Genomic DNA, 12823 nt, shown 5'->3' on the forward strand with positions numbered 1-12823 from the left:
TCTCAGCCAAAAATGTGACCTAAAATAGTTTTGCATTATTTATACTTCCATATATTTAATATTTTGGCTGGCTACTAACGTCTTTAGTGGAGTTTGTAAGTCTGTACCACAGCTAAAATTTGGTTGCAACATTTCAACTTCTGTAATACAGCAGATGAGCAGTAAGGGGTAATGGCAGGTGAGCGATAGCTATGTAGTAAACTCTTTTACTTTAGTAATGCAAGAGGAGTACTGAGAAAGGCTCGTGGGACAGCGCAGGAAGTAATGGTTTGTAAAACAAAGCCAGTCTCTCTTCCACTAGGTAAAACTGTAAATGATGGCAGCGCTAACTCGAACAAGCCCAAGAAGTGAGTGCACCCCCCGGATGGGCTCCTGGGAAGCCTTCAATCATCATAACAGCTGAAAAGCCCACTGGAGATCGTGATGAAATTGTTCTGCCTGGCATGCAAAACCTCGTTGCTGAACAAGGAGGTGAAATCTGATTTCCCTTAACTGGCAGGCTGAACAGCCTATAAAGCTGATGGGAAACATTAGTTTAGTAATTCAGGATGAGGCTACCAATGATGCTCTTGTCCAATGTCTGTCACAGGAAATCATGCAACCCCGAGAGTGTAAATACCAAACTTCCATGAGAATACTTGTAAAGGTATAAAACAATTGCTCTATTAAAATCCAAATGTATTGCAGATGAAACCAAATCAAATTACTTTTTTTCAAAACAAAGCAAAAGTTTTCCTACAACAACATTCTGCTCCAGTCATATTTATGTAAACAAAGGTATCTTGGGAGAACTGCTCTCCATTCCAGTCAGTAACTGACTGCCTTTGAACTTGCTGAAATGCAACCGTAATTCCTAATTACATCTAAGAGGGAAACCGTTTCTATGTCCTCTGACACTTCAAAAACTTCCCTATTCTATCAGGATGAAATTAAGACCTTCTGAGTGAGGGGTTTTTTTTGTTTGTTTGTTTTCCAATTCTAAAAGATGGTTACACCTTCCAGAAGATTTTGTTTATTCAAGTGGAGACAGAAGACTGCCTCTGCCATTCTTTCACAATCCAGCTTACTGCCCTAACCACTACTGCCCCAGGGATCGCTCACATGCTCTCTTTCTCTCTCAGGAACTATTCAACTTCATTTTTGTAATTTTATGTTCCTCCTTTATTTTTTCTTACTTCAGCTAAAAATTTCATCCCAACAAGCCATAGTTGTAAAACAACCCAGAAGAAATAACTACATTCCTGAGAAAAGTTCCCATTTTGGCAAACTGGTGTGCTGGAACAACAATAATGAAGGAGCTGAAAAAATTCTGACCAGCCCAACTACTACTAGTTTCAACCCTAATAATTTGAGCATCATTAACTCTCTTCTCCATTGTATGTTTCTGCTTGACACATCATCCATTTACATTGTGTTACGTTAGAAGGAACGAACACAAACTGTTCTGAACCCTGAGGTCACTTACATTTATTACCAAATTCTCACAATGAAATGAATTATATTCTAGCATATAGCTGAGAAGTGGACCTGAAATGCTACCAATCTGCATGAAAAGCTTTTCACATTTTCCTGTACTGTCAGGGAAGTAAAAACCAAGCTGCGTTCTAGATTTTTGAAATTCCTCCAGTAGGCTTCTCATTGACAAAGCTGTTCACCTCATTGCTCTGACCTTTTACCACCAGATAGGAGAAATGATAAAAATACTACAGACTCTTGATAAATGTGCAGAATGCTCTAGGTAAACCTTCAAATGGCAATACAATCTATTATCCTCTTACTGCTATTACAGAAAATTGAGTCACTTCTACAGTTCAACCATATTCACAAGGCAGTGTATTAGTCTTAAGAATATCTTTTCAGCTCTTTGAGCGTAACTCAGAATAGATTTCTGTGTTTTGTAAGCAATTCCATGTTTCTGCACCTAATTACAGAATTAAATGATGTAAAGAAAAGTTTTCATAAGAATCCCACAATGTTTTAGGCATTACAATGCAAAATAATTTATGATCTTTTGGTACATTATCCATGGAAAGTTCTTAAAATAAAACAGTTTTCAAACGTCACCACTGAAATCTGCTGTTTACCTTCCTTTTCTTTTATTCAGGAATCTTCCCAGGAGATCTGCAGCCAATGTTAACTCTGCAGTTACAGAATTACTCACCTACATGAGTGGGGTTCAGATTCAGGAGTTAAAAGATGCTACTCAAAAATTTTCTAGAAGAAACACCTCATCTCCTCCTTACCCACCTCTATACTGCAACTTGAAGAATACCTTCAACATTTGTATGCTTCCCTCATTGGCTTAATGAGCTCTCTGGTGTTCATTTTAATAAGAAGAGCATTTGAGCTACAATTTCAGCAACAATGAGGCCAACGTGAAAATCCTATAGGAAATTTATTTGATCTAAAACAATCTTCATTCAAGCTTTAGCCAGCCACGCTGTGCAGCCTGTGATTGAACAGTTATAACAGCTGCAACTCACCCATTTTGTCATAGGAACATAGGTTTGACCTACTAGTTCTGTCAAGTCTGCTTCTTGCTGTTGACAATGCTCTTCAGGAAGGCAATCCTTAACTCTGCACCACACAATAATGTACTAGCTCCCCATATAATGCTGCACGTAAAAGCAAAAGAGCCCTTCTCAAACCTCGCAGAAGATCCTGTATTTGAAGCCATAAGAATGTATTGCTATTATTTTATCTTGCATAACAACAAAAAGTTCATACAGATCTGTAAAAATTACCCATAAATACAGATTTACTCAGTAATTGCAACATGAATTGCACAGAATGACTATATGTAGCAGGAAGAAGCATTTCTACTTATTTATTTCAAATGTAATGGGTATTAATGGAGCCAGATAGACCACCTGTTCTCATACTAGGCAAGGAGCTATTCGATATCCTCCATATTCTTCATATATTTTTAATAGTTCATTTATTCATTCTCATTCTTCCAATTTTGCAGTCAGTTATGATGCAGCTTCCCAAACTTCTACTAGTTTCTACTATCCTTCTTTACATTTTTGCTTTGATATACTCCTCATAAATCAAGGAAAAACTGGCAAATCTCTCTGACATCCTGATTCTATAAAATAGTTCAGCAGGTGAAAACACTGTCCATGTATAAGCAGTGCTGCTGACGTTAACAGTGGCATGAACAAAGTGCTGCACCTGTAGCTGAGCTCAGCCTGCTGACCAGGACCTGTGAGGGCTGTTGGAGTGTGCACTGACAACCCCTGCATATTTGGTGGACAGACAAAATTCAGATGCATCGCATGGCACGGTGAAGACTGCGTGGATCTCCCCATCTCTTCCATATCCTGTTCTGATACAGAAGATGGCACTCATATTTCATCCATCCTTCACTATCTGCATGCCTACCTGATGCGTAGAGAGGGTGGCAGGCACGTTCACTATTAGATTTATGGCCTACCTGGTCCATAGTCTACTACTACTGCCAAGTGAAGTTACATTAGAAAAAACACTGATCGCTAATTAAGAGGGGGTTACCCAGGTTAGCTTCTCTTGCCAGTTTATTAAAAGCATCTGTATTTACTCATGCCACCGACTCTGTATTGTCCTGTTTCAATACTTTCATTAATGATTCGCATGTTTATGTGCTCTGCAAGATCAAAAATTAAATTGTTCAATATGGCAGAACACATTCTTTTGGTATTTCTCCTCTTTTTTCAAAAGCCAAATGGTTCATGGTTTTCTTTTTGCTTGTTCAATTGTTCTGATATATTACTCAGAGTTCTTTCTTTAGTGGCCTACTCTTAATAATTCTCAAGTGCTTTTTTTTCTTTTAGCATCATCAGAATATATTTAAAGTTTATCCTGTTTTCCGGGAGTATGTATTTGCAGAATTTAAAACATGTCACTTGAACCAATGTCTCAAGAGAGCAACAGCTATCAGTTTTAACAGTGCTGTCAGCAGACTGCATAAAGTTGACTTCCCTGGCTGGAGCCCAATGCAGGTTCAGCTCACGCAGTCCAATTTCCATCCCACAGAAAGCAAATCCTAAGGCAGAAGTGGGAGGAGAGCCAGCGCACACCTGGGCTCCTCTGTGAGCAGGGTGAGGACACAAAAGGAGCCCTCTCGAGGTATTGATCGCACTAGTCTAACAACGTATGTGCTACTTCAGATGCTAGGGAATTACATTTTTCTCTAAAAATCACACAAACGGTTTGATTTTACTTGTTATATTCATTTCACAGTTATTCTGGTGTATCTTTTAATTAGACTATCCATCATTCCTCTGCAAATGGAAATTTGTAAGCCTGTTCTTTTAGGATCTTATCTTTTCCACAATAAACATAAATTAGTTACTGTACAGGTTTCAAAAGAGTAGTTGTTTTTAAAGAATTATACGTAAACCCTATGAGCTTTTCGGTCTTGAACAGATCTTCTGGCCTAGACTTCATTAATATATTCACTGTTTCATACTGCTTATCTTTCAGATCTTTTACCAAAAGAAATCATTAATTTCAACATCTGAATTTGTCCCCTTGCTCCATAATTTTCCTGTCAAAGATGACAGTTTACCAAAGCCACATTACTGATGTCCTTTAAAATGCAATTAAGGGTCAAGACTTCCCATACTGTTTTAACTAACATCACTCTCTAACTACCTGACCCCTTTTTTTGTCAAGAATGCTTTCTTTCTGTGTCTCTAGGTATTTATCCCAAATTCATTATCATGTGATTCTGACTATGTACGTATTTCTGAGTGTTCAGAGTCCTAGTGCTTCTAAGGTAGTTGCAGAATTTTTAAATCATGGGGAAAAAAAAAAAAAATCAAAGACATGAGGGTGAGTATCATCTGTACATTTTACAACCCAAATTTTCAAAGGCATCTTATTTCAGCTGTGAAAAAGAAAAGCTATATATGCAAACGTAGTATACATTAACCAGCACTCTATATATGCAAACAGTATACATTAACTAGCACTTTAAGCTTCTCTCCAAAACAAAGGAAACAACCACTGTAAATAATTTTAGACCAGAAGCCAAACGGTGCTATCATAAGTAAAATTACAAATATAGCTTATAATTTCACCTTCTGTGTGGTTCATTCACCAGCGTGTAGAATAACACTTGAAATAATTTGGAGAGCGTTTCTGTGATTTCATTTTTGCCTTGTTCTCATTGTAATAAAACTGCATAGGCTACCCACGCCCATCAAACTTTTAAGACCAGTCCAGATGCTGATGTCATTTACATCAACATAAACCCGGTAGCAGTGTGAAACCTATGCGTGATTTGTATCAATACTAATATTCTTACTGCACTTCTGCAGGGATTTGAAACTCCTAAAATTTCTGTTGTTGTATGTTTTTTCATACTGAAAATGCCAAGAGTGCAGAACAATTTGTTTTGAGTGCATATTCAACACAAGTTAATCCAGAATTTGGCTGGTTTTGTTCAGAAAAGCCTAGTCAGAGATTGTAATGAGAAGGGATAACGATCTGATACTTGCATCCCAAAGCATTTGCTTCTTACTTCTAAATGGTTTCTGGGAAGAAGAAAAGCATTATAACAGAGTTGAGTCCCCTTTCTGCACATCCGTGTGGCAATATGTGCTACTTGTTCTCCTCTTTTCCTAATGAACTTATGGCACTATTTATCCTCTTTGGCATCAAAATCCTTCTGAGAATGAGGAACAAAGGCAAATACCCCAGAAGATGGCAGATTTGAGCTTAGTCAACAGCCTTTAGAAAAGCCTTCTGAGTCATTCCTCTTCAGCCTGTATTTTCCAACTAAATTAAAAACTGTATTTAAAGAGACATGCATGTGCCACCACCACCAAAATGCACTAGAAGTCCTTCTCAATAAAGGTCAAGGACCTGAAATCTGTCAGATGTTAAAAATTAAAAACAAAAACAAAAAAAAGAAGCATTTGGAAAGAAATCTTCAACAGTAAAATAATGCACTGATCTATTTTACTTTCTGGACAAAACATACATATATTTATAAATAACAGATTTACCAAAACACCTGTTAAAAAGAAGAAACTTTTTGCCACCATTTTTTTCAGCCATAATCCCAATATACCAGTTTAATAAAAGGTAGATATTTGAGCTGCGTTACTTTTATGATCAATAGATAAGAAAGCAGAAATAAATATATATATATATATATATGTTACTGTCAGATATATTATATTATGATGCCCATCCTGTTTTTCTCACTCATAGGGAAATTTACACAGGAGCTTTACACAAATAGAAGTGGCAGGATCAGGAGCCTTATTACTTCAAATTTACTGTAGATACCTAGAAGTTTCCAAGACAGTAATTTATTGTCCTGCTCCCTGCCAAATTGCACCTTTGGCCAAATGGTGCAATACACAAAAACTGAAATTAGACATGAGGTACATCTAATAAATATGTACTGAATATGTATCTACTAACAATTGCTGCATTTTATCAATGGCCTGCAAAAACTCATAATGAAAATGGCACTACATAAAACCACTTAGAGCAATGGAAGCTTGTGGACTGTATGGTATTAGACTCATAAGAAACAATGTAGAAAACTATGCACAGCCAAAAAGCTTATGCACACTAGCCACCACCACTGTTCTGTGCCTGTAAGTAACTTAATTTTAAGAAGCAAACGTCAGATCTGTAGGTTCCTTATTAGTAGTGGTCAAGTCACACATGTCTAAAGATAATTCAGAAAATGTGGCATCGTAACATTTAATGAAAGACTCTATTGAGATTTTGAAGCTGCAAATTACATTAGGGTGGAATTTGTTTCTCTGTATTTCATTACACAGCTCTTCATTTTACCTCTAGAGGACGAAAGCCCTCCGTTCCACAATATGGAATGAGAGACTTTGGGAGTGGTGAAAGTAAGCCTATACACTCTGCAAGCTTTTTGTTTTGCCAGCCAAGAGTTCTGGGACTAATTCCAGCAAACTTAATCTCATATCCGGTAAATAAATTCAGGAACACTCACCATGATTCCAGTGAGTAAACAGACTCCTTTCCCACAGTATGTATTAGGTACCATGTCACCATATCCAATGGATAGAAAAGTTATTGAAATCAACCACATTGCTCCAAGAAAGTTGCTAGTAACATCCTGTTGATCATGGTACCTGAAAAGAAAAAGAAAACAACAACTTTATCACAAAAACTTGTAGTAAATTTTTGTGCTGTCAGAAAGGGATATCACTATCTGATGATCCAACTCCTCTTGTCATTATTTCTTTTTTGAAAGCAATTATAAGAGATAATATAAAACTCAAATACAATGACATTAGCAGTAAAGAACCAGAAGGTACAGCAATAGCACAAGCAGCAGAGATGCTCATGACATTTTATACTTCAGTATTCTGTTATTATTAAAATAGCGAAAACCTTGTTTTTTAATAGAATCTCTTCATGGGGGGGTACAAGTCCTCTTGATCCTCTGCAGTTGCATAAGACATCAGTCTACTATAGATGCTGCTGTCTCAGGCATATATGGAAGTCAGAGATGGATGTGTGGGCAAGCAGAGAGCAGAGCAGATCTCCATCTCCTCGGCCTAAATGTAACTCTGTAAGCAGAAATCTAACAACGAACTGTCACGTGAATGAATGCTGAATTAAACAACCTAGGATCCTCACTCTCCTTCAGCATGTTCAAGATAAATAGAACTGCATGCTATTGTATTTCTCATCACCACAAGATCTTCACCTTAAAAATAAGAAAGTCTCCCTTTTGTGTTAATGTCAGCTATGAAATGCAATTTTCTGATGTGCCATTTGGTGTCTTAGTTTTAATATTCTAATGGAATATGTTCATTTTCTCCTTTATAGAAAACAAGCTCAATTGAATAATCTAGTCTTCACATTACATACAGACCTAATCAACTGAGAAGCCATTAAGACCTGTTTTAGGGATAAAACCTGCTGTTACCACTCTCTCTGCAGGAAGAAAGGCCTAACGGATTAATGTAGATTCAATTTTGCTTCCCAGATACAGAGTAGCTCTTCAACAGAGACAATCTCAAGGTTGCAATAACCCCTGCAGCTGCTGTGAAGCCTCAGGTTAGTTATCTATGCTGTTGGATCCTCAAGGGTATTATTTTAGCTAATCCCCAAATCAGTGTCTCACAGTGGGTCACAGGGTGCCACAGGGGAATTCGCTCACAAATCCATGAGCAACCCACTTTCCACCACTGAAATAATTGCTTCAGTTTTCTTCCTTTCCGGACCTCACTCTCAGTGATGGAGCAGGAATACAAAACCAGCTTCAGGAAATTCCCTGTTCTCTCGCTTGCAAGATATTCCTTGCATGTATCTGCAGAATACTTTCATTCTGTTCTTCAAAGCCTCACCTATGCCCTCATGGTTGCAAGGACTTACAAACTCTTTGACTGCCCAAATACAGCTATCATTGCAACCCAAGCTGTTCCACTGGTCGCCTGTACTCTTCTCTCTGTTGGTGGAAATGTTGTCTTTCTCACATACTTTATATAAACTTCTGAATTTTTTTTGTTCTGCTATTGCAGCATCTAGAACAACACCATAACAGTCTGCTGTTGGAGCTCCTAAGGATGACAGTAGCACAAATAACAATAACGACAACAGTAACAAGGGTAGGAACGAAAACAACAGCAAGCTCTATTTAACTCATTACCACAGAGCTCTGCCCAATCACAAAGAGATCTGACATGGCTTTTTTTTTTTTTTGATGCTGCACTAAATGTTATGGGTTTTAGTCTTCATTTAATGAATTTTGCAATTAAAGAGTGTGAAATATATGGATGCACAGAGAGAGCTGTATTCATCCCATTCAGGAGGCCAGAAGAAAGCCCATGTATCATGTAAGTCCCTTCAGAATATCACATAAGTGCCATAACCCATAGGCTTTGGATAAGCTTCACAGAAATGAGCTAAAACCACAACAGATACTCCAAAGCTGGCAACTCAATTAAATATAAATAAATGCTTACACAAATACTTAAAGACATTTCTATAATGCCCATGTTTTGGTTTTGAACCTGGCCATTTCTGTATTTCAGATAGAAAACAATTTACCTACAAAGATGAAGGAAAGCGATGCTTTGGGTTTTTTTCCTATGTGAACGTCCGAATTGTTACATCCTGGCAAAATTTCAGCCCTACGTGGAGATAATTTCAGAAATGTTGATATGACTGAAAATGGAACATTTGAATACAAGTTACTGCGCTCCTGAAATAAATACCTGTTTCAGGTAAAGACTGCCAAAAGCTCTCTCTCAAACCTTGAGCAACACGGTGTAAAAATAATGGAGCCTTTATAGATCCCCTTTTATTTATTCCAGAAAATACAGAACTCAATCTATATATAGATCATTTAACAAAGGTGACATAGGGTTACACTAAAAAAGCACAACGATCAACAACAGTATTTTAGGTTTCATTGGAGATGTGGATCTTAATTAGTAAGGTCCCTTAGATGAAATATTCATTAAAGCCATCTGCATCCATATTTAGTAGCGCACTTCAAGGACCTGTTCAAATGTTTCTATCTTGTTAGCTCAGCTCTTTTGGATTTTCTACTCTGAATATTTCATCTGGTTATGATTTTAAGATTATAGTTCAGCAAACAAATGATGTGCACACTCAATTTTTAAATCATCATCAATACTTACGATTTTATTGTGACCAAAGTGCAAAGGATACTTTCTGTCCTCTCTGTGGGCTCAACTCCTCGAGCATGGCAATTAAAACATAATTTCATCTTCCAACAACATCAAAAAAATCCTTTCTATCACAACTGCATGGAGGAAGTTGAAAGAGTAACTTCTCACATTAAAAATCCATAAGAAAAACAGAGGCAACCTGAAAGGGAGACTACTGTCCTGATAATCTCATACTTTCTAAGACAGACTTACAGGAATGAGGCTTATATATGTCTTGTTTATTTTGTAGCCTGACTCATGATTTTTGAATTTCTGTGGTTAATAATTCTGGTACATGCCTAAATCCTTCTGATTTTCATAACATTACAGGAGTGTTTGAATAGATTTTCAAGTGCTTCATTATGTATTTATCTAATATGATCACTGAGGATTCAAGCATGAACTAGAAAAGCCAGGGGAGTTTTTCTTTTGACCTGAGTGGAGGCAAAAACAGAACTTAGAAGTTACAATTTTGGCTACACTGTGTCTACCATCAAGTAAAGAATCATTACATCTATATCAAAAAAGGAAGGCATGAAGAGGAATTTCTTAAAAAGTAGAAATTGCAATATCATATTTGTACAGCCCTGGGAACAACAACTGAAAATGAGCACAGGAGACATTTAAACGGCTTTGTTTTGGGGAGGGGGAAAAAAATTCCTCATTACCTCTCTGACTTGTTTTTACACATATCACAACCCCAAGATTCTTCCATTTTCCAGGGAACAGTAAAACACATAAAGCGGCAATTAAACTTCCCCTAGTTTTTCCATCAATCCAGCTCTAATGTGTTCCACTCAAGTCACCAGAAGGCTTGAGAAAAACAGTCACTCGCACCACTGTATTTTTCAGTTCAGTATTGAGATTGTCTTCAACAGAGCCAACTGCAACGGAGATTACACTAAAGAGAAAACCCATCCACACAACTAGCCAGAACAAAGCTATATCTTGTTCACTGTCATTAAGCAGCCACCAACTAATACAAACATTTCCTCATTCTGGCTGGATGTGAAAGCCAACTTCGATGTAAATAACACCAGAACACAACTACATTGTTCCTAAATTATCCATTCACTCTACAGTTTAGAGCTCTCAAACTTGATAAGAATATATGGTTAACTGGCACAGACACTATGAAAAGCTTGGAAAAACAAACCAAAAGCTTCAGGAAAAGAAAGAAAAAGAAACTTTTTTTTTTTTTTTCAGAAAACAAGTTCAACACAAAATAAAATCCAGTCATTATCAATCAGATTCCAGAGTTGGAGCTTTTTGGCATTAATCCTTAGTTTAAGATTTTATTTTTGATAAAGATGCTGTTCTTTTAATTAGACTCACTGGAAAAAAGTATTTATTTAACTACTTAAAGCCCACAATTCTCAGTCAATAAAAACCAGCACTAGAAACACAGTGAGCCACTTAAAATAGAAGATAAGAGCTAATATTTTGTGTTAAAACTGCAGCTATGAACAGGCTGATTTTCTGGATCACATCCAGCCTCACACAGCAACAGAATAAAGGGCCATTTAGAATAGTGGTGTATTCCCTGAGGTAGGAAAATCCTTGGCTGAAGCCACACAGGCATAAGTCCTATTTATCACCTTTTCTTTTCTTCTCTAATAAAGAATGTGCTAGTAGGCAGGTGGTGCTAGAGCTAGAACATGCTACTCTCCAGACAATCCTCATCCTGTGAAAAGCCACTATTTGGTTCTCAGAAACCAGCATGTATCAGTCCTGAGACTATTCTAATTTAAGCCAAAAAACAGCTGAATGATTAGATCTCTGCAAAAATAGAATGACTTGATTCCTCCTCAAGCCAAACTGCGTGGGAGTTTTACCATTCATCTCAAGAAGACACAAATATATTCTTCAACTGACAGTACTGCAGTGGTTTGGGTTGTCAAGGCAATATTCCAAATTCCTCACCAAACAGCAGTCCTTTTCTTCTGGATTCACTCTCAGTATAATTTTCAGTATTGTTTTCCTTCAGAATTATGTTCATATTTGATGATGTTTCAATTAACTGATACAACATCTACTTTTTAGGTGCACATAGTTATCACCCATTGATTTAATCTTGACATCTAACTCACATTCATCTTGAAAAGTGATGAGTAAGAAGAAATAAAATATAACATTAACTTAACCACTGATGCATTTATTCACACTTAGCAGCTTCAGTGCAGTTTATTTTGCCTCCTTGGACAGCCTCTGATAACTCTGCACTCTTTGGTTTTCCTTTCCAGGACAACTCAAGGAAAGAACTAAAAAATAAGTTGAAAAGATCACCCTTTCTGTAGGGAAGAAAATGGACTGCTGGTGTAGTAATCATACAGAATTTCCCAGTTAGCAATACAATGCCAATCCAGGCTGAGTTTGGTCTTGTTAAACCTTAAAAACTTTTAGACTAACAACGGCTGGAAACAGGCTCAGCCCATTAAATCAGATTCTTGTCAAGACTCAGTTGAGACAATGATTGATGTAACTAGCTATTAGAGCTCTCCCACAGCATTAAGCCTTTCTGTTACTAAGTGCCTCTTTAGTCTTAGTTAGATAGTAGATATTGGCAGATTTTTTTCTTTTAATATAGTGACAATCACAGACACGTCCTCTTATTCCTTCTCATTTCCTCCTGTTTAAAAGAAAGAAAGAAAAGAAAGAAAGAAAAAAAAGAAGATGATGAAACAAAGGCCCTGACTGAGACTAATGAAGTCAATGGAACTTCTGCCTATCTTAGTGGGTCCAGGATCAGAAAGATTGTTTGAGAGGTGGAATGTCACTCCTTTTTTTTTCTAACATATCTGACCTCCCCCAAATATTCCTGTCACAAAAAAGGCTTCATGGAAGTGCAAGGTGCTAAGGCAAACATCTGGATTTTACAGAGATTCACAACTGTAACAATTCTAAACCCAACCGAGAGAGAAGGTGTAAGTCAACAGTCTGGATTGTTTCTGCAGGGGTAAAAATGTTAATTATTTTTCTCTTAATTAAGAATATTTGTGGAGTAATGGAAAAGAAAAACTAACAAATCCAACAGAGGAATGTTAAATACAAATACATAACTAGCATTTATGTTTTGTTAACTAAGATGAATAGGAAGAATAGTCTAAAAGAGAAAGAATGACAGAGGTGATAGAGAAATCAACACACATAGAAGGGTGAGG

The 12823-nt window shown here is 37.0% G+C and overlaps 1 protein-coding gene and 1 long non-coding RNA gene across 13 annotated transcripts in view; one reads left to right on the plus strand and one right to left on the minus strand.

The window, feature by feature from the left end:
* The window catches only part of LOC112985812 (uncharacterized), a 152641-nt gene extending 148974 nt beyond the window's left edge, over positions 1 to 3667 (plus strand). For 10 of the 12 annotated variants that reach the window (XR_003259838.2, XR_010385729.1, XR_010385734.1 and 7 more), the window contains 2 exons: positions 302 to 471; positions 2105 to 3667. This is a non-coding gene — a long non-coding RNA (uncharacterized LOC112985812). The remainder of the gene's footprint in view (positions 1 to 301; positions 472 to 2104) is intronic. The other 2 variants (XR_010385730.1, XR_010385737.1) reach the window with 1 other exon arrangement.
* Positions 1 to 12823, minus strand: part of LOC112985811 (small conductance calcium-activated potassium channel protein 2) — a 300767-nt gene that overhangs the window by 17456 nt on the left and 270488 nt on the right. Inside the window, exon 13 of the mRNA XM_064500467.1 lies at positions 6968 to 7109. Within this exon, the coding sequence (XP_064356537.1) occupies positions 6968 to 7109 (142 nt within the window). The remainder of the gene's footprint in view (positions 1 to 6967; positions 7110 to 12823) is intronic.

The sequence above is a fragment of the Dromaius novaehollandiae genome, chromosome W (assembly GCF_036370855.1).
Source record: "Dromaius novaehollandiae isolate bDroNov1 chromosome W, bDroNov1.hap1, whole genome shotgun sequence".
Taxonomy (NCBI): Eukaryota; Metazoa; Chordata; class Aves; order Casuariiformes; family Dromaiidae; genus Dromaius; species Dromaius novaehollandiae.